The sequence below is a fragment of the Phaethon aethereus genome (assembly GCF_964289735.1).
Source record: "Phaethon aethereus genome assembly, chromosome: Z".
NCBI classification, from domain to species: domain Eukaryota; kingdom Metazoa; phylum Chordata; class Aves; order Phaethontiformes; family Phaethontidae; genus Phaethon; species Phaethon aethereus.
In genome coordinates, this window is record NC_138577.1 from 2,455,268 (window position 1) to 2,476,964 (window position 21,697).

The 21,697-nt window shown below is 41.7% G+C and overlaps 1 protein-coding gene across 1 annotated transcript in view; it reads right to left on the bottom strand.

Moving 5' to 3' along the window:
- Nucleotides 1-21,697, bottom strand: part of DCC (DCC netrin 1 receptor) — a 593,712-nt gene that overhangs the window by 13,995 nt on the left and 558,020 nt on the right. The window contains 5 exon segments of the mRNA XM_082013714.1: nt 1,327-1,539; nt 9,849-9,850; nt 9,852-10,008; nt 14,203-14,319; nt 16,800-17,026. Of these exon segments, the coding sequence (XP_081869840.1) occupies nt 1,327-1,539; nt 9,849-9,850; nt 9,852-10,008; nt 14,203-14,319; nt 16,800-17,026 (716 nt within the window).

Here is a 21,697-nt window from a genome sequence, read left to right on the forward strand (position 1 = left end):
AATGTAAGTTCTGAAAGTTCTGACTGACTTAGAACAAATAGTCCTTTTGAGGGAACCAGGCTTACTCCCTAGAGTAAGACAAGTAGATCCTCATAACGTAAAATGCAGTACTACATAAAGATGAATGGACTCTATTATATATAAAAAATACTTCAGCTGCCCTTTTTGGCAAAAGCAGTTCTCCAACAAATAAGGATTTATCTACTTCTGTCTGCTGTCAGAAAGTGGATTACTTGCTGATGGATAGCAGGTGCTTCCAGTAAAAATGCAGAGATGTTTTGGTAGCTCGTTCATTGCAAACATCGACCTAACATATGCTGCATGGCAAGAAAGCTACGCTTGGAAAGCAGTATTAGAATAGAAAAGAGTAAAGCTGAAATCTCTAAGGTTGTCTGAGCCAAACTGGAGATTATCCAAGCTAAAGGAGTAGGGCAAACAGTTAAAATGAGATACCAGTCTGCAACTCCCTTTTTTTCCCCTTAATAGCTCTAGTAGTTAGTATTACCAAGGGAAACAGTGTTAGTCAAGCTACACCAGCTCACGCGAAGAACAATCCTAGCGCTGGGTGACTTTACGCACAAAGCAGGTACCACGTACAACACACAAATGGTCTCGTTTAATCCCAGGGTGAATTTCTGAAAGAGCTCTCTAGAAATGGTGCTGCTCTGGAAACAAAGCTGAAATGAGCTGGAGAGGCACCGTGCCCTTTGCTCTGCCGTGCCCCACGCTGCCATGCCCCCCACCCACGAGGAACGTTTCACAAGAGCCATGTGCCGCCATTTCGTCTAACCCTGAAACCCGCCCGCAGCTTCATTCAACACTGGCACTATCCGAAAGCCCTTTTGAAAAAATATATAATAATATTCTTTCTGTTCCTTGCACGCTTTCTATTTAATTTTTAAGTAGTTTGCACAGTGGAGTAGATTGCAGTCAGCTCTTCTCCAGCATACATAAATAGTCCTTTCATTATCAAAAAGGCAAGCCTTGAAACAAGAGTCAAGCATTTGGCACTGGTTCAAGCTACTGTAGCATAACAGGAGACTGGAAACAAGACCAAGTGATTAATTTGGCATCTCATTTAATTCATTTTTGTCACTTACTTGTTAACTCTGATTTTAAGCTATTGCCTTGTCCCAATTTTTTACTCCAGATTGTCAGAATGAAACACTGGATTATTACCATAAAACTGTATATATCCACCTTCCATTCTGCCAGCACTTACAGATATTTCTTCAAGGTACGGGACAGTCTTAACGCTCTCTATTTTCTCACGAATTCAAAGTCAGTGGTTCAGATGATTGGCGAGTTTTCCCCCGCCACTCTTACCTGTTTGAGACAGAAGCGGTGTGTAAGGGACTTTAGGTTCTATTGCACTCATGGGTGGAGGTAGCAAGGGGTTGGCAAAGCTGCGGAGGGGATGCGTCGGGCGGACGCAGGCAGTGGGGATGGTTCTGCTCGGGGCATCCTCGTTGCTGGAGTGCTCAGGCTGCGTCTGTGGGAGCAAGGACGGCTGCTGTGGTGCTGGTCCTTCGTTTACAGCTGCAAGAGAATAGTCAAAACAAGAAAAAAAAGAAAAAACAAAGGACTATTACTGATGTATTTTTTATTCCCATTTCCTACTTTTATGGTAATTTTCAACAGAAGGGACAGCATTAGCCTCCACCCTCCAAGAAGGTGCAGGAAATGTGTAAACCGTTCCATCACAAGTTATTGGCAGACAAATTAAAAAACAAATGTTCCTCAGAGTGGCCGTGTGCCATTTGGAGCTCAAAACATCTTCCTTAAAAAAAAAACACAAAAAAACAAGCGTGATATTTTTATCTCCTTCTCTCTATCTTTCCTCTCTATGTGCTTTTAAATATTAAAAATCAATAAACATAAATACATCATGTGGAGATTGAAGCAAGCTACGACTATGGAAACTCATTATGTTCAGCATGACGGTACTGTTCTATTCATAGCAGAGAAAAGCTGGAGACAGAGAAAGGACTTAATTAATTTCCACATAACCAATCACCAATATTGTGTTTCCTGAGACAGCTGTAACATTTAGTGTGCCAAAGCAGTAGGTTGCTATTTTATTAGCCTATATTCAAAGCCAATTCTTCAGAGATTTAAATGTTTGATGTCAACCTTCTAATATAAAAGACAGCTTCCCTACGTTCTGCAGTGTTTCTTAAAAGAAACTTTCAGTATCAACCTCTTGTCATGGACTTTCCATGCCAGAAAAGAGAAGCAAATACCTGAAGTATTAATGAAAACAAAGGTTGAGACAAACGGAAAAGTGCTTTATTTCTACAGCCCTCTAGAAACCCCGCGTTGTACCCAAATTATAAATTGCAGTATGATTATGGTTGTATAGGAGTTTTCAGGATGTGTACGGTCCACAGTGTTGTCTAACATCACCAGGGCTGTGAATGCAGAAAAAGGTGATATGTGAACTGAGTTCTCTTGAAACCTGTTAGATGCAAAATCTTCTAATCATGTAGTCTAAAATCAGAGAATCTCTATGGACTGTGTACAGTGAAGAAGATGTTGAGTAGGAGGAGGGATAGAAGAAGGCAGCAAGAGGCGGGATGGCATTGCCCGGATTTAAGGCGCTGCTCTTTACCGAAAACTGACTCTTGGTTTTAAGAGAAACTCACTGCTGCTGTTTACACCAGGACACAATACTGTACCACATTATTCAGGGTTTAAGAAGTTTAAGAAAATAAACAAAGACAGAAAAAAGAATTCCAAAGATTATTTTGTTCTTGTAAGGGAACTGTAATTGCAATAAACAACAATCTTTAAACTTTTAAAAACTTTAAAATCTTTAAAATCTCTTCCTGACCACTATGCCTACCATGACAAGCTGACCTAGTTAAGAATTAATCACAAGATGGACTGATAACTATAAGTCTTCCGTGGTGCTTTATGGGTAGCAGCAAGAAGTTCATTTCCCCATGCCACAGGAAAGAGCCTGCCACTTCTATTTTGCTCCTATTGCAGGACGACAATAAGAGAACTGGATCAAAAACACTATCTCATGTCTTCTTTTCCAAATCCTGCGTCACGAGTGCCACTGAGGCTTCCCCGGAGCTCAGGTCCATGCCCTCTCCTGGCTCCTCTCCCAGCTCCTGCTCCACTGCCCTGAGGAGCAGCGCTGGAGAAAGTTTTCCACTTAGTGAGAGTGCCCGCAAGGCCTGACATTATTTGCAAGCAGAACAGTGGAAGGAAGCAAACTGGTTAGGGAAGAGCTGATCACAACGGCAACTTACTTCATTTGAACAGGTTGGTGTTGTCCAGTGTCTCCAGAGTATCTATGCCAGCCTGGATGGCTCGCAGCACAACAGTTAATCATGCAGCTTGTGGCAGGAAACAGAAATCTGGGAAAGCTCAACCTTTTTCTGAAGAAAACAAACTTCCTGACACATTGCTATCAGAATTAGTTATTATACTGGGACCCAAAATGCTCCAGAGGATCTGGTTTCTTTCAAAGCCTGCTACAACAACCAGAACTCATTGTGCAAATAACATGCAATTACATAGCCAAGTCAAATCTCAAGGCATTTCACAATAATTAATGTCAAAGTATATAAGTAATTACAACGTACTAAGTGGCAAAACAATTTTGAAAAATGGAAATGAGGAGAAATCCTCAGTTCCACAGCCCCATTACTTGTTCCTATGGCAATATCGCAGACATCCCTGGCAATATTGAACACTGTTAATGGGAACCCAACTACAGGATCAGACCAAGGTCAAAATCATCTACAGTTTGTAAAAGTTTGCTCAGCTGAGGCTCATTTTCCCTGTTTTCAACTTCAGGGCTCTTTGCGTTATCATGCCATTACCTTAGCTCTGCTTTTCCATTTCCTTCCTTGCCCAGCAGACCCCTCTCTGTTTTCTTCTCTGAGGGCTAGTGTTCTCCTTAAGGAGGCCATCGATATTGAGGTTATTTGTAACAGGGTAGAGCAGGAATGATAGTTTAGCTCATTCCACCCTTACTCACTGCTCACACATTCAAGAAGGTGTCAGAGCATGTTGCTGCCCTAGGCTGCCATGGGCATTGGACTCTTCCCTCTCTTCACCCTTGCCTAGTCAAGGAAGATGCAAAAGAGTATGTGAGTCTCAGAAGTACATATCTGAGGTTACAATGCTTTCTGGAGCAAATCCTTGGCGAGTCCTTTGCTTAAAGTAACAATAAAGCCTTCTGTCTATGCTCTTAGCCTCAAAAAGTCTTTCAACATGTTTGTCAAAATCTGAACTTCCTATGGAGCCCAACACCTTTCACTGTGTCCTTACGTACAGTTCTTCTGGGATTCTCTTGACCTGCTTGGAGAAACAAACAAACCAGACACTTACTGCTACTCACCATCAAATACCCTTCTTGGTACCTTCTGCAGTGGTGCTCTCAGGTAACAAAGCTTTATCAGCTGGCATCAGCATATCGGTCTCTGCATTGAAAGGCTATTAAGTTACTGCTTTACCGTATGGGTATGTTTTATCTTATAGATCTAGCTGTAAAACCTGGAGACCTACATAACCATTATTACATAAAAGATTTCAGGTTATCCTCCAGCTATTACTGAAGAGAAAGGTGTGATGACTCTATTAAAATTAGAAGCTAGAGTTGGGATTTAAATATTGAAGGTAAGTGGTCTAATGAAGGTGCTTCATGCTTGAGAAGACTTTTCTAAAATAAGATGTGCACGCTTGCAAACATAATGAGAACCATCAATTTTCAATTCACTCAAGTCCCTGCAGGAAAAGAGGATGGATTGTTTATTTGAAGGATGGATGAAGATAAGCGTATCGCTACTGCTGCCTACATCACCTACATCAATCCCCTGACTAGCTGCCAGATATTTGCCCTCATACACCTCAACAGAAGTGCCCAAGAATTCTGATTATTCATACTGATCCAATTATTACCTTATTTATTTTACAGAAAGTAGACTCCCAATTGACCTTTAAGATGAAGCAGATAATACCATGCTGCATTCCAGTTGTGATCTTTCGCTCCCGAATTTAGTAAAACATTTTGCCAGAGTAAAGAAAATATTATGCTATATATGAAGATCGGTTCTAAAGCCCAGTAAAGCCAATTAGGGTGTCTCATTGCTTTGGAGAAGCCTTGGATAAAGCCCTACTTGCATTCATTTTAGGTGTGAGGAATGTTGAGAATGAGCTTGCTTGAACTTCAGTAGCCATCGACACCGCTCACCAAGAAGAATAAATATCTGATACAAACTCTTTTGATCCTCCATTTGCTTTTGCACAATTGCTGGTCGGTATAATGCTGTTAACCAGTTTAATGAATTTAGGTCTCTCAACATATTTCTACATCGTATATCTTCTATTAAGAAGTAACACTGGACATATTCCTACTTGGATTTGTAGCTATTGGCTCTGCCACAGTCTGAGGTAATGAAAAATCAATATGGACTGAAAACAAAAGGCAGTAACACTTCAAAGTATGAGATGGTAGATGACGACTTAAAATGACTGAACTTTATTCCATATTTGCTAATAATATGGAATAAAGTGTATTTTTGAACTTATACAGGTCATAAATATCATGTGACTAAGACGATATACATATGTAATGCTGACAAACCAGGGCCTCATTCCTGTTGGGATCTCTGAACATTATTGTAGCACAGGCAGTAATAATTTTAGTATGTTTATTGTCACTTTACTGGTCCATGTAATTTTAGGTACATCCCAAAGAATACTTTTGAGAAAAACTTTTTAAAAAATTGTGAATCTAAAGCTGAATCATGGGAACACAGCTGAACCAGTTTTAAATTATCTGTGATTAAATCCAGAGAATTATGTACTGAAAAAACCAAACTGCTTTGCTGATGATTCAGTTTCTAGAGGAAAACAAAGGAAGTAAGGGGCTAAGCAGGACCTTACCCACAACTCTGGTACAGCTCTCATCCCACTTCTGTGAGACATTGCAACCCTGGCTGAACCCAGACTGGACTGCTGAGTAAAAATGACCACTTCCACTAAGTCCGGAACGCAGCTACTACGGTAGAAGGGATTTAAGCTTCCCGGCTGGCTGAACTCACTGCAGACCTGACTGTTGACAGACAGAAAACCAGCTCCAAAAGGAAATGTGCTCAGGAAATATTTGCTTTAGTGCATCTCACTTTAAACAGATTAATGTAGGTAAAGTTATCTCCACCCCATAATGCTTTTCTATGGCTATCTCAAGCTATTAATATCTATAATTGTTGTTCTATTGTTCTGGTTTACACAATTTTCAGTCTTTCTTTTTTATACTAGAAAATAACATATCTTTATTTTTTAAAAAAGGTATTTTCTGAACACCTCCGAATTTTCATCATGTGGATTATTAGGGCAATACACTGATGAATGGCTCCCTCTAAAAATGGTGCTCTCGACCAGCTTTAGTCTTTAGGGGTAGCCTGAAGGAAGTGTGATGAGCATGGGACCAGAATGCAGTCTGCTCCTGTGACCGGTGTGTGGATGGGGTTACCCCAGTACCACCCAAGTGGGAGATGGTTTCCTCCAGCTCTCTTCTTTCCCTACTGGAGACCGTGATGGCTCAGCATCTCCAATAGTTGTAGCAGAGGTTAAAAAAAAGAGCATCCTCTTCCCTCTGTGACACACAGCAAACTAGGCACGTCACCATCTTTTCCTACCTACCTTGACAACATTGTAAGCAGTGGGTGCGACCGAGCTCTGGAGGAGCCTGGAGGAGAAGGCATGCCATGGGAAGGATTGCTGACCAGACAACAGTCACTTTATTATGGCTCAGAGACGTTTTCTGCCTGGAAAAACTGATATTTAGCAAATGTATTTTATGGCTGGTAGGGTCATCATCAGCAATCAAACAGGCGAGACAGCTTATTATTCACGCACTGGCTGGGGCCTGACTGTTTTTCCTTTTTCTTTAGCTTCCTCTTCAGTAGAACATTTGTCCTAAAGACAAGTTGCAGCACTCAAATCTTCAGGTCAATGAAAAAGGCCTTCAGAAACAGGAGGAGGTGTTCAAGCATCGTCTGGACGGCAGGATGCCAAGCAACACCCTTGCTAATGGCACGGCATATGATTTATTCAGGGATTGCTACATCTTGATCAATAGGGTGCTCGGTCATGCAGTACCGCAGGTAGGCTCCGTCTCAGAGGAATTATTGCTGGATATTTCCTTTTCAGACACAGCTGCAATTGCTCAAGCGTCAAGTGAATTTTTCACCGAGGGGTAAAACACACGAAAAAGCTTTATGTGTCATCTCTATAGTCTCTTTTGCTGCTAGTTGATTTCAACCGCATGATCATATTACGAAAAGCGCCAAAAAATAAACAAACTCCAAGCGTTAGAGTAATTTTGTTGATCTATCCCCGTTCTCTGCTGCAGCGAGGTGGTCAGTGAGGCGGGGGAGGCGAGCCACAAACAAAGCAGCTGCTTTTCAGTTGGATGCGCTGGAGATCAACCGCTCTTCCAGAGGGGCTGACGTCGCCAGCACTGGCACTCGGCGGCAACAGCACTGGTGCTGAGAAAAGCTCCAGGCATCATAATAGAAACATACTTTTATATGCCTTCATCCCTCCTCGGACTGAAAAGTAATAAACACTGCCATTATATAAACCTAGTGAACCGCGTGGCTGGTTGTGACAGTGTCAAGTGTCACTAAAAAACAAACGCTATTTCCACGTCCTTGTCTGTGCCTTTGCTTCATTGCCACGGTGGTGAAAATGTAAGGCACAGTGAAGGAAGATAATATCTCACTTGAAGGTGTTCTGTATGATCTGGGAGCTTTGGCAGTCAATAGCCTTTGCCAGAGAGCACTTCTATAACAGGTTGTCACTGCACGTTGTAACGTTGCTACCTTGGGTAATTTTTGAAATACCACGCAGTCTTGATCACCCAGACCTTAATAATCTGAAATAGCCATTATCCAAACAAGGCTATGTCTACCGCTTTTGAATTATTTAATGGGAAATTGCCCAAATTATCTGAAATCTTCATTGCTTGAGCTTTTTCAAGGCTCACAGGGTCCTCTGAATAATTACAGCTGTTTTGATTCAAGCTTCTTGCAGAAAACTTTTGTGTATTGGCAATCTTCCGTTCAACTCTCAAGTGTGCCGGACTTTAAAGGCTTGGGCAAACCCATACCTTTCTCTACAGACCTTCCCCCAGGAACTGCCATTGGATCCAATAAGATTTCAAAGACATTCCTCTTTTTGAAAATCTCAACTCCAGACTACTACACATGTAGATCTTGGCAGAAGCTGAATGCACCAGGGATGTGTGATTTTGGGAGCTGTGCCTAAGGTATCGCTCAGCAATCATGTCCCAATGACCACTCCACATGGTATTTGCCAGCTGAGCTGCCTGCATCCCCGAGGCATCAGCAGAACTAAGGAAACCTCCCTCACTTTCACAGCTGGACTTTGGATCTGAGGACTGAAGATGCTCAAGTCCTTTATGAGCAGGTCAAGGTGATGACAGCTGAGCAAATAATTCAGTCTTCCTTTTTTTTTTTTCTTCCATCTCCATGATCAGGCACAGCATAGTTAATTTTATTTTTATTCCACAAGAGTTAATGTATGTCAAGCAAGAAACTGAATCTACTTTGTTTCTGTGCATTGAATTGTGGTGGGTTTGGTATTAATTTAAGCAGCAGATCAAAACCTGATTATACCAGTGAGCCCCTCCAGAGGAAATTGTCATCTAGCTTTGAAAGGACCACAGCAACCACACTGAAGAGAGGGAGAATAGCATTAGGGTGATGACTAGGACACCTGAACCCACCTTTTACCTACAATCCCACCACTGGATTTCAATCACCGGTCCCCAGGGATCTGCCTGAACTGACTGAAAGCAATAATCAAATAGGAGAAAAAACCAGTCATTTGAAGATGAGTTCCCCACGGACCAGCAGCACAGACTCTCTGTGATGTGAAAAAAATATATATAACAGATTGACATTAATCTGTCAATAATTCAGACTTGATATGCAGTAGAGTTAAGGGAGAATTATAAGAAAATACGAGCCCTCTAACTATAATTAATATGCCAGAGCACACTCATTACGCTTGAACAAAGAACAGATGGCCGCCGGTGCGGCAGAGGCTTACAAGTAAGTGGTGAAGGTGAGGCTGGGGCCTCGTGCTGCGTATATGTGCGCTTTCCCCCGATCACAATAAGGTGAAGAATAGGTATGAGAACACACAAACCACAAATCTATTACCGCAGAAGAGTACATATGAATATAGAGCTTACTCTAGAGAACAGACAAGTGAGGTGAGACAGCACAACAGTATTCAAAGGTATACAAGGATCTGCAAAAGGAAGAAAATAAACTGTTCTCTATGCCTGCTATAATCGAAACAAGAAACAATTGGCTTAAATTTTAGCAAGTTATATTAAAGAAAATGTTTCTAGAAGTGAGGGCAGCTACGCCTGGGAAGACACTGTGTGGAGAGGTCATATCATGGGTGATTTTAATGTGTGATGATACTAGATTCTGCCTTGGGATGAAGAAGAGCTCTTGAAACCTGAATTTTTCTGGGAATATCCTTATGAATAAAGCAAAGGAAATTAAAGTAACATGAAATGACTGACAGACCTGCAGAAAAGACAGGATTGGAGTAGAGATGCAATGACTGTTCCAATCTGTTCAGTACAGATTGGAAATTGCAACTGGAGCTGCTTCTGGAGAAGAGGCAGCTCATGGCCAGTTGCTGTTACCCAGACCAGACTTACCCTGGCTCCCAAAAAGCAGGGCAGCGTGATCTGCATTGGTGAGAGCCTATACAGCCCAATGATAGAAAGCAACTTATTTCCAAGCGCTTTAATAGCAAAGAGCAGAAGAAAAGCATGGTACTGACTTCTTCCTGCTCCAAAGGTCCTGTCCACAGAGAGGGTCGGGAATGGCACCGGCCGGAGGGTAAACTGTGGGTGTGGGTATCCGCAGGTCGGGGACGGCAGGATCCCGGGGTACTGGGCACTTTCTAGTGTTGGCACCGGAATGGCACTGACCACAGCTAAAAGGAAAGAAGGAGAGAGAGATTAAATGAGAGCTTTCAGAAAATTAATTTAAAAGAGTCCTTAGAGGGTCAGTAGGGAACCAGAAACAACCACATTTCCAAAGCAAAGTACCCAAATGCTCGGTATAAAACATGCCTCTGCCCACAGAAGCCGCCTCTGTGTACAGAAATCTGTCTCTGGTATGCACCGGATAATGGCAAGCACAATTACTTATCTGTAAAACTGAATAGCTTTTTGTCTGTTTTACAGCTTTCAGCCACGTTTTGGGGAGTGCTTTACATCCTTTGACAGATGAGGCAATTTAAGGGCTTATTTCAGTTGTCTAAGCACTGGTGCCTGGTGCCACACCTGATGCCTTAGGAGAGCCTGCTGCCCTCAGCCGCTGCTCTGGAGGAGTGTGGCTCCTGCAGCCCTTCACCATGTCTGCCAGCTTCACACCCATGTCCCTGACACCCTCAGATGTCCCCAGTGGCACAGGATCCCCATGTTTACCCATCAGCTGAGGCTGTCTGGGCATCATTGCCCACTCAGGAATGCCCAAGCCTGTAACGAACAGGGGTGAGATGCGCCAGCAAACCGGTACCTAAAAGTCTGAAGTTGAAGTTGAGTTCTTGAGATGAATTTAAGTGAAACACTTTGATTTGAAAACCAGGATCACAGCGTGATGAATTCAGACTTTACTGTGAGTTATCCCCTTTATTTTCAACAGTCAATGCTTGAAGAGTGGGTGATAATGCTATAGAAATCATAAATTTCTTTGTAGCTTTTAGGAAAAACTTGGAAACTTTCATTAAAGTTTTGCTCAGCTAAACAATAAGCAGAGATTTTTGGCTCATTGATGATAAGGTTTGGCTTATCAAGCACCTTTCACACATGAAATATAAACAATGCTGTAAACTTTAAGATGGTTATTACAATTACTTCTAGCTCCTATGCCATCCATTACAAGGAGCGGCAAATTGGGCTACCGGCCCAAGGTAAAACAAGAAGCCATGGTGGTGCGAAGGCTTTATGAGGGTGTTTTTAAGCACACGGCTTTCAGTGAGACAACGCTGCACTTCCAGAGGTAATGGACAAGCGTGGAGATGAAAAAACCTCATGAAGAAATGGGTGATTTGAGCTTCAGAGTTGTCTGGATTGAATTCACCCACTCACAAGAGAATTTCTACTATTCAGGCATTTCATTTTGTCTGTATAAGACATTTTTATTGACAATATTTATAACATTGCTGCTACAGTGAAAAATATCACTCTTCATTGAATCCTATTAAGCAACAACTTGTTTTTCTAAGTACATTCCTTCATCTTTTTTTAGGGTGTAGATACCTAGCACTTCCATTTTTAAAATAAGACAGGATTACTATTCATTGCAGTGCTCTATTGTAGAGAAGCTGGAGAAAAAGCAACATCAAACATTTTCAATAAATCTTTGCAATTTCAAACAGATATGACAACAAATCTGTTCTGTCATAGCCTGTCAGAATTGAATTTGCACTTAATATTGATATACTGAGACACTGAAAACAGAAATTCCCTGACCAAATCATGGAGCTCCCTAAACACTGGTCTACATTTAAAATGCACTGTAACATGTAAAAAAAGCAGCACCCAAGAAGAGTTTACAGAAATGACAAAATCCAACAGTTTGAATTGTATTCAAGCACCCCAGAGGCTGCCAAAGCAACTGAGTCGACACGTTGGTATTTCCCTGAAAAAAAGAATTGTGATTTTCTGCCTTTTCAAGGAGGCGGATAAACAGGAGAAAACCTCCCCCCAAAACAGCAGAAGTCTCTCTGCAAACTGATTTACTCTGCGAGCATTTTATTTTCTTCTTCCATAAGTAAAGATTACAAACAGAAAACAGGAGAATTAGAAGTACGATGCCCGAATGTCATACCCTGCAAAGACTTTCTCAGTGATTTTTCTCTGTAAATTCCCTCCTCCATACAACAGCCTTGGTATTTGTGACTGCCTGTATTTCAGTAGCATTAGAGCCATCAAAGATACCAGCTTTTACTTATAAAATTTATCTGGTTTACCCTCGTTCCACTTCAGTAAGCAAAGGCGCATCAGGGAGCATTTTATTTTCTCAAAGACTGCAAATACTGATTATTGAGACGAGCATGAACACTTCCAGATTTGGTATTTACCAATTAATAGTATGTGTTTTTTTACTTCAGAATTATGATGTTGCTTCTTCAACCTGTTTAATAGCTCACTGCTGACAATTTCTTTCAGTATCAGGCAAACGGAGAGAAATTAATTAAAGCATCTAATCTGACAAAGCCTCAATTTTATCTTCTGGGGAAAAAACATATTCAGCATAACTCAGCCTGCACAAATGCACAAATAAGACTTTTATAAATCTGAGTTTAATTATTTGCAAACAATCATAATGTGCTGTCGCTGTGGATTGGATTGATACTGTTGAAAGTGTAAATAAATAGAAAAGAGGACATCGTTCCTCAAAATGCATCATTTGACGGAAAAAACTAAACATGTTTAGGAGCACTTTTATCTATAAGCTGTAAAACATTGTTGACTTGTACTTAACTAACACTGCTATTGACCCGTTGTAATTGCAATCGATTTGGTTCTGGTTTGGCTTACACCACTCCAAGTCTATCCATTTTCTTCGACTGCTGCCCTCCTTCAACCCAGGCCAACCCAGGAGCAAAATCCCACTGAAAAAAGGGCTTGTGAGATTAGTGTGGTTACAAGACGGGCATATTTCCCAGGACATGGCCAGGCGGTATAAGAGCTTTCTCCGCCTCAACCCAGAGGTCTTTCTTCCAGATCATAAAGAGGGTGGAGGCTGAACTGCGGTGATATGTCCAGCCCAAGGCATGAAGAACTGGAGTTCAGCCTCTGCCGGGGCACCTGTGGTTTATCCTCGGAAGGGCTGGGTACTGAGGCTGCACAGCATGATCTGAATCATACTCATAATGATCACAAATCAAGGGGACCAATACCAGCTCCTACTAAGTAATTTACTGCACAAAGCCATGGTAGGTTATTCCCTCTCCTCTCCTTCATTCAGTTCCTTCTATTTTTGATTCCAATATATAATTTCTGATTATATATTATGCAATTATATAATATATTAATTATAATTATATACATCATATAATGATTATATATTAATTATTATAATTAATGATAATTATATTTATAGTTATATTTAAAACATAATTATATAATTTTAATATATATAATAGATACACAGATGTACCAGTCCCTATGGATTTTTGATCGGATCTATTTTGTTAAGTCAAAGGTAGAACTTCTAGCTAGAAGCTGAGAGCTACCAAGAGATTGATCACAGGGCTGCTCAGAGGAAAGGTGGAGACCCAAAGCCTCATTCTCCACCAGGAACTCGATCATTGCCAAACCCTCTCTCCGGTGCCTGTGGGCTCTCACTTATCCCCTTCCTTTGCTCCGATGTGAAACAAGGCCACTGCAGAAATTTTAGTAAGTTCTGCAGGATGGGAGAACCTATCTAACGCTCTCCAGCCTTCCTGCCTTTCTTGTGTACTTTGCTGCTTTGAAAAAGAGTCACTTCATCTGTGAAATGTGCTCAATGATAAACACTCTGTGGCCACTAAAATTTAACACCTATTAAAAATATCTTTTCTCCTCATTTACTTGGCTTTGTAAGAGAGCTGCTCCATATTAAAAAAACATATAGTGGTGTGGCCAACTACTACAGACAAAAGAAAATACAGCAGAAACTGCAATAGTGTCCAGCTGATTATAATTATTGATGATGATGATGATGATGATAATAATATATCACAATTTACATCTGTGTATTGCAAAGCCGCCTACTCTGGCAGCTTGAACTCTTACCCCTGCTTTTAAAGTTTTATAGTAGGGAGACAGAGGGATTTATCCATCACTATCCACCTCGTAAAAATAGAAACTATGACTCTAGGCTTAGCCTGGGCTGAGTCTAGCAGAAGTATGATTTCTGAATTCTCTCCATAGTTTTGCCACTGATGTGTTGTGAAGCCCTGGCAAGCTTTTTAGATGACGAAAACATTGCTAATGCTATTTAAATTTATTAGTGTTGTGGTTTAACCGCTGAACCCAGGACAATGAGGCATAAAAGAGATTTGTATGACACTTTCAGATGGGTGAGCACGGCTTGCGAGGGGCAGAAGGGGCCAGCGAAAGGTCCTGGTACTCACGAGGGTTGTTTGGTTGTGAATCCATGGGGATCATGAGCTTGGCACGGGTGGCTCTGCGGGCAGCAAGTGAGCGCTCCAACGTGGACATGCTGCTTCCAACATCTTCTGTCTCAGGACCTAGAGAAAAACAACACAATAGCTTAGTTGAAAATGCCGTAAATTAATGCTTCTCTTCACCTTATATCTAGCAGAAAAATCAATAGGGTTTTTTTTAATTCAGTTATTTTAACTGATCATTAAATATCATCACCTGGAAAGAGCTGCACAGACGATTTTGGCTGCCTTTTCTGAATAAAATTATTGTTTGCATTTTTCTGTAAGAGAATTAAGATATCATGTCCCCTTTTTCTCTGTCTCTGAAATTATCTTGAAAACCCCATTCACTTCATAAAAATATGACATTTTTCTTGTAACTTCTCTGTTATAAACTTACGTCAAAATTCAAGTATTGAGACCAGAAAAAGGGTGCATAAATTCAGGTACCTACAAAACCTGGCAGCCAAGAATTGGTCTTTGAAATACATCTGAAGGATGAAAACAACCTTTCTTGTGAGATGCCACGAAGTCCTACATCCTGATTGTCCAGTAATTCACAGTGGCTTTTCCAGCCTGTGCATCTTGCTTTTTCTACAGAAACCATGGCAAGTTAAAGATGTGCCTGGATCACAACTAGCCCATCTAGATCAGAGAGCTAAGATACACCGCCTAATGCCCAATCCAACTCAAAACTGAGCCAGCAGCTATATAAATTAGATATTCTGTTTAGGTATTGAAATATGGATGCTCTAATTTACTCACACTAGTATAGGATATTTGAAGTATTCAAAAATTCTGGAGCATACACTTGTCAGAAAGTGTGCTTGGAACGGGATGTTTGGTGGAGTAATTTGCAAGGAAATAAAAGTTGTATTTCTCTCTTCACACCTTGTGTCACGTGAACCTCATATTTATGTTACTTTTGCTGTTTTAATAAACCATGGATGAAGTCAGTTTAATACTGTCATACAGTTAAGCTTAATACCCACTCAGAATATTGATCTCTGATGTAACCAAGCAAACACGTATTCCTTAAAAAAAGAAGAAAAAAACAGATTTGCATTAAAAGACTATTTTTTTTTCCAAATCACTCTTCTCTGAATTGCAGGACTAAAATGCCAAGTCTTTTATCGATGGCCATTCAAAGACCTAATCGCTAGTGAAAAGCCAGGGACAGTATTACTGAACTGTGTATTACAGACTGGGAAGAAGCATAAAGGCATTTATTTATGGCCCAAGGCATTTATACATGAAGTATCTAGCCCAGGCTCTGTCATTAACTTGCTCGTATGCTGTGATGACTCCCTACCATCACGCGATTGCAAGCCTATTGCAATCAATGGAGCTCTCGCATCGATCTTTCTGGGCCCTGGATCAGCTCTCCTGATCATCAGCAACATCTGTTCAGGCAAAGGGAATCTTCTGGTTATGTTTTCCCAATGTCTACTATAATGAGGACCTTTGTACTAAAACCAGTAGAAATCATTGGCACAATTATCTTCATAAATAGTAAACTGTCATTCCAAAACACAATGTCAGAAAAAGAAAATTACACCCATTTAGGAGTTTGAAAACTGTTTGTTTTTAACTTTTCTTTCCTTGCAAGAACAGGAGCTACAGAAAAGGGGTAAAAACATCAGAGGCATCTGAAAAAGTCACCTTCATTATTTACAGCCCCAGCCAATATCCTGGAATTCTTTCACTCCATCACCCACAAGCAATGTGTTCACAATGAACTCAAGACAAATATGTTTACATTTTCGACTTCTGTGCCATGTTTCGCCCTCCGTCCCTCTCTGTACACATCACCTGCCTCTCCCAAGACTTTCTATTATTCTGGCGGAAAAAATGTTATCAGCGAAAGCGAAACCTGTGATGTGCTGTGTGCACTGAGGTTAAAAAAAGGAGGAGGAAACTTCTCTGAAACCACATTTTTCTCACAGAATTTCTTTCCTCATATCTGTAAGTTTTCTCAGTCTCCCTGGTCCAAATTCTGCTCTTGGTGATGCTGCTCACCTTCTTCCTCATCATGTTCTCCCTCTCCTCCATTTTTCATTTCTTTTTTCTCCCCTCACTTACTTCTTCACTCCCCCTTTTCCTCTGTTTTTCTTTGCACGGTATGCAAATTTAGTAACATTTGACTTCCAGTTGAATTCCTGAACTTAAAAAGTTAGAACAGTGTAGAAACAAAAAATTATGGGTTTTCTCCGAGTCTGAAACCACTGCAAAAATCATCTAGGAACGTCCTGCCTGGTCCCCATCGCAGAGCTGTGAATGCTTCCAATCTCCTCCTGGCTCTTGCCAGGTTTAGCCCTCTGTTAGAGACTCCACGTGCTGGGCTAAGGTCACTAACCACCAACATCAAATTAATTTAAAGAAAATTTATATGCTGGTGCTGGAGAAAAAAAATAAATGGGAGAACATGGAATGGGGTTGGACCAGGTGACCTTTAAAGGTCCCTTCCAACCCAAACCGTTCTATGATTCTATGATTCTAACTTCCCCAAATCTACAAGTGAAACTCAGCCAATTTCTGTCCCTCCTGCCCTTGGAGCCCCTCACCGGGCTGCGGGGTGCTCTTGCTGCCCAGCTGTGTTTCTGACTGGCTGTGGCTGACGGGGGTGATGTCCTGGCAGCTCTGCATCGGTGAGTCTCTTCCTGCAGTGTCAGAGCTCGTCGGCTTCTCGATGTTCTTCATTTCCATCTCCTCGTGGTGTATCCACAGATCTGGGGGTCTCAGGTCCTTCTGGCTGCCCTTCCTTTTACCGGCGCTGTGGGTTGCACGTTTCCTGCAGCAAAGAAAGATCAAAACTGTCGTGTAAGAACGTTTTCCCCTTTATAAGACCAAAAGAGGGATGTCTACTCATCGGCGTCTCTTGAAGCAATCCTTCCAGTTGCGGCCTTCAAAGGACAGCATTTATCTCGGTGTGATGCTGTGCTTCCCAGAGTTTGCTCCAGGGGGTGGGCCTGGGGCTCAGCAGGGTGGGTCATTTTTTGCACCCCCTGATGTAGAAATTGGGGAAAATCAGTCCTCCTGGAGAAGGAGAGGTGGCCAGTTTCACCTCGGGAGAGCACCTTCCGTGGAGTGCCTGCATCTACCAACAGCGACTGAAAACCACCGAGCCCATTTCTGCCGAGTTACGCACACCTTATGCCTCCCAGCACGGCGTGCAGCATATGTTATGTTTCTTTTAATGTAAACTAAAGCAGTATTGTTATCACAGAAAAGCTCAGAAACCTAGAGTAGCATTTCCCAGAGCAGCACTGGCTCTACTCTCTTCCCGCACAGGTATTACACTACGCTCTCGCGTCGGCGGGCCATCTCCTCCGGGGAGCACACAAAGGGATGGTCCTGCTCCGCTCTCTCCGACTTCAACTTCCCCCTGGCTACACAGGCCATTTGTAACAAAATATGCACATTTTTCTATTTTAAAGAGAAGATATGCTACTTAAATATACAGCACAATGTCTAATTCACAGCTGTAGAGAAAGGATTTTCAGAAATCTATCAATTTAAATAACTCTGAAAGAACAGTTTTTCTGGCTTATTGTTAGGTTTTTTTGCTCAATAATCCAAAAGTACTCTTACCCCTGTTCTTTTCCTTTGTGCCTCTCAAAGTACTTTGTGAAAGGAAACTCATATTACTGTCCAAAGTGGAAAAGTAGAAATACTTGTGATATACAAAAAGCTGCAGGCAAGTATTTTCAAATTCATGCGCACTTAAGCAACGCAAAAAGAAAACCTCGATTTCCAGGGCCGCTGAGTGGTCTCAGCTACTCTTAACTCCTGTCATACGCTCACCCCAAACCACAGCTGTGCGCCTCTTGTTGGGAAGGCTCTTTCCTGAATCCAGGGAAGGCGATGCAAAACCTCCCACTGGCACCGCTGGGACTCGCGCTGCCAGCACCGTTTGCCTAGGCGTGCTCCGGTAACTGCCCTCCAGGCAGCACTGTGGAAGCTGGCATGTGGATATTTTACCAGAAAAGAGTTCAAGGAAATTTTAAACTTTAGGAAACTCCAATTGTTGGAGTCGATTTCTGCCCTTTGCTGAATTTCGTCAGCCTAGTCCGGCAAGAGACGCGTGTCACAACTACGTGCATCACCAAACATCTTGCTTTCAAGTGGAGGAACAAACACAACCTATAATTTAAAGTCTCACTGAGGGCACAGCCCCGTCTCATCCCCAGGAGCCGGTGGCAATGACATTTTACTTCAGCAGAAATACCCCAGTCCTCAAACTGTCACCCTTAAAGGAAGAAGTTGTTTCAGGTCCTTTGAGTGGTTGGCACCCCAAAAGCTCTTCAAGGGTCAAAAGTTTGATTTTAAAATGTGATCTGGAAAGCTAGCGGCAGAGGCGAGGCTGGGGTTGTTCCGAGATTTTTATTTATAGCCCATAAGAAATAGGAGTGTTGCCCTCTGGTCATAATTACCTCCTATGTTTAGTCTGTTATTTTCTAATTGCCAAAACTTAATAATTTAAAATGATAGTATTTCAAAGAACAGGAATAAAGAACACGGAATAAAGACAGTTCTTTAGTACCTTCTTGCACAGACCCTAGTATCATCCTGATTAACACTTACAGGAAAAATTACGAAGCCCTTCATTCAAACCTTAATGTATATAATGTATATGACCCACTTGAAGTTAGAAAGTAAAGTTGTTCTTTCTGTCTCATTCAACAAAAAAACCATAATTCTGCTTCTAAACAAGGAATTACTTTCTTCACTTTGGGATACAGCAGCTTTTTTGTCGCTTTCAATTGAAAATAATTCAATTCTCCAGCCTTGAGCTAGGCAAGAGAAATTTCATCCCCAAAGTAATTTTATATACAACTGTAAATAGGGGGTTATAATGAATGTGTCATTCCAACCATAACTACAAAACCGCTACAGCAGTGATATCATTTAAAAGTATATGCAATGATCTAGCTTGGTTTGCATTGTTTTTTCTCACAAATTATTGATGTTCTGACAGCCCATGAGTAGCGAATTGAATCAGAGCCAGGAGTGAATACGAGAAGGTCATCAATAACAAATGAAAAATCCGCCCCTGGAACATTTTGTTTATGCAATGCAGAAGTTGAGGTTCCGCTTCTGAAAATGCATCTACCCTCAGTTTCAAACCTCAGCTGCTGCAACGGAAACTGATGCTTCGGAAGTTCGTGCTGAGATTTACAGCGGGATTCAAATTTAGTTCACTACCCATTTTATAACTGGAGCAGGGCTTGGGAAGACAAGGAGTTTGGAATTAAAAAAAAATTATCTCAGGTGGCAACGTTTCTGTTGTTGTTCAGTTATTTTACAACATGAAATGCATTCAGCTTGCAGACCGTAACGATATCTATTTTTTTCCTAAGGATGGATGTAAAAATAGAGTTCAGCTTTGCCCTTAAAATATACGTTATGGTCATGCAATCTTGAATAATGATAGCAGAACTTACGCTGTACTTTCAAAATAAATAAACTCTTTCTCACTGTCTGTTTCTATAGTTTCCAGCACAATGCTGCCTGGGCAGTGACTCCAGCCAGTATACAGCACACCCACAGAGCTCCTAATAGAATACACATGCTCTGTAGGATAACTTTTCAAATACTCCAGAGTGAGATTACTCTTCATTGCCTTCATTTTACAGTTACATTACTCCAGAGAAAACAGTTAAGGTTATAACAACTCAGACTAGGTTATTTTTTAACAAGAGTTTAAGATGTCTCTAACTGAAAAGCTTAGAAATAAACTGTTCTCCTGGGCAAAACAAGTATTTGCTTGTAAAAAACCCATGGGTAACCATCCAGCCCTGGTCTAATCGGATGGCTTTTCTCATGGAGCAGGGACCGTCTGGAGGCAGGACACAGAAGCAATGGCCCCATAAGACGGAACCACCTCCCGCAGGAACCCTGAGCCTCCTGCACCGCTGTTTGCAAAGCACTTGGAAGATAGATACTCAAAAATAAACGCGAACACTGCTTCACCTTAATTACCCTTCCGATGCATGAGTTAGTATTTTATATTTGCTGCTCTTTACTCTTAACCTGACAAAAATGTGCACAACCTTTTGGGCTATAATAAAGGAAATTCAACTGGTATAGAGCTCCTGTACAAAAAAAAAACCACCTAAAAAAATTCTTTCACCAGAAAAATCTCCCCCAGTGTTTACAGATGAAAAATTAGTTCATTTTGGCCTCTTTATTTCCTTCCAGCCATCCTGAAAAGCTGAAACCAGTACGTGTCCCTACCATCTGGCTTCATGGTCCTCTCCCTTGTGGCAAGATCCAGCTTCATGCCACCATGCAAGAGCTGGGGCAGAGGCCACAGCTAACGAGCACCCCGGCATGGAGGACACGCAGAAACCCAGGAGCATCTCCAGGGAACGCAGCAGTGAAATGCGGAGGCTCTTTAGTGGCTGCCAACTCACTCCCCGTTAAATGCCTCCCCTGAGCCTTCCCAAATGTACACTGACACATCCCAATTACTTACATCGGACTTAAACTAGTCTTAGCTTATTTTTTGCGGCCTCTTTTCACACTGCTCCCCCACCCAGCATACGAACTGGTTTGGCACTTGTTCAAGACCATGCTTTATTTTTAATGGCTTAAATATGCACTATTTACCTACCTGGCTTGGACTAGATGTGCACCCTGACCTCTTCTCCTGTGGTAGCCATAACCTCGTGTTACTGGTTCATAGGCTAATTGTTCTGGCATGTTACAAAGATCTGTTATTCCTTGAAGCCTTAAAAAAAATCCTGGAAGAAGCAGGTCCTGCAGTTGTATGCTGTACCAAGTAATATTTTCCCCTATTTTAAGACTCAACTGGGATTCAACTTCTCTAAACTTAAGCTCTGAACTGACCTGCCTGGACCAGAAGCGCACTGAAGGATGGAGCTGATGGGTGGCCCCATTGTCCATCCTCCCCGACAGCACATCAGCAGACACTGCCGGCGCAGGGCAGCGAGCACCTCGTGCTGCAGAAGACGTTAATTACAGTGAGGCTATGAATCTCAATTACTGCAGGAGCCGTACCTTCTCTTTATGCACAACTGGGTAAGTTACTGGACCTGAATCTTTACTCACATTTTTCTCCCCTTTTTTACTGGCGTCAAATTGTCACAGGGTTTGTATGGCTGATATTTCATTCTCCCCTAGAACGGCAGAGGCAGAAAATACCTACTGAGCCACCTAAGTCAGCACCAGGTCGTTCTGTATAATATGCTTTATTGTGCTTTGTTCAGCCGAGTTTTAATTAAGTTAAGAAATATGACTTTCTTCCACTGAAGGCTTACAGGAGATTATTCCATCACCTGCAAGTTTTTGCTCTGGGGAAGGACACATGCGTAATCCAATGAGACTTGGCCTTTACCCTCGCTGCAGTCCTTTTGTTCAGTAGTTCATCAGTGATTTTAAACTAAGAACCCGCTGCCAGTAAAAGCCCCAATCTAAACACTTTGTGTCACAGTATGCA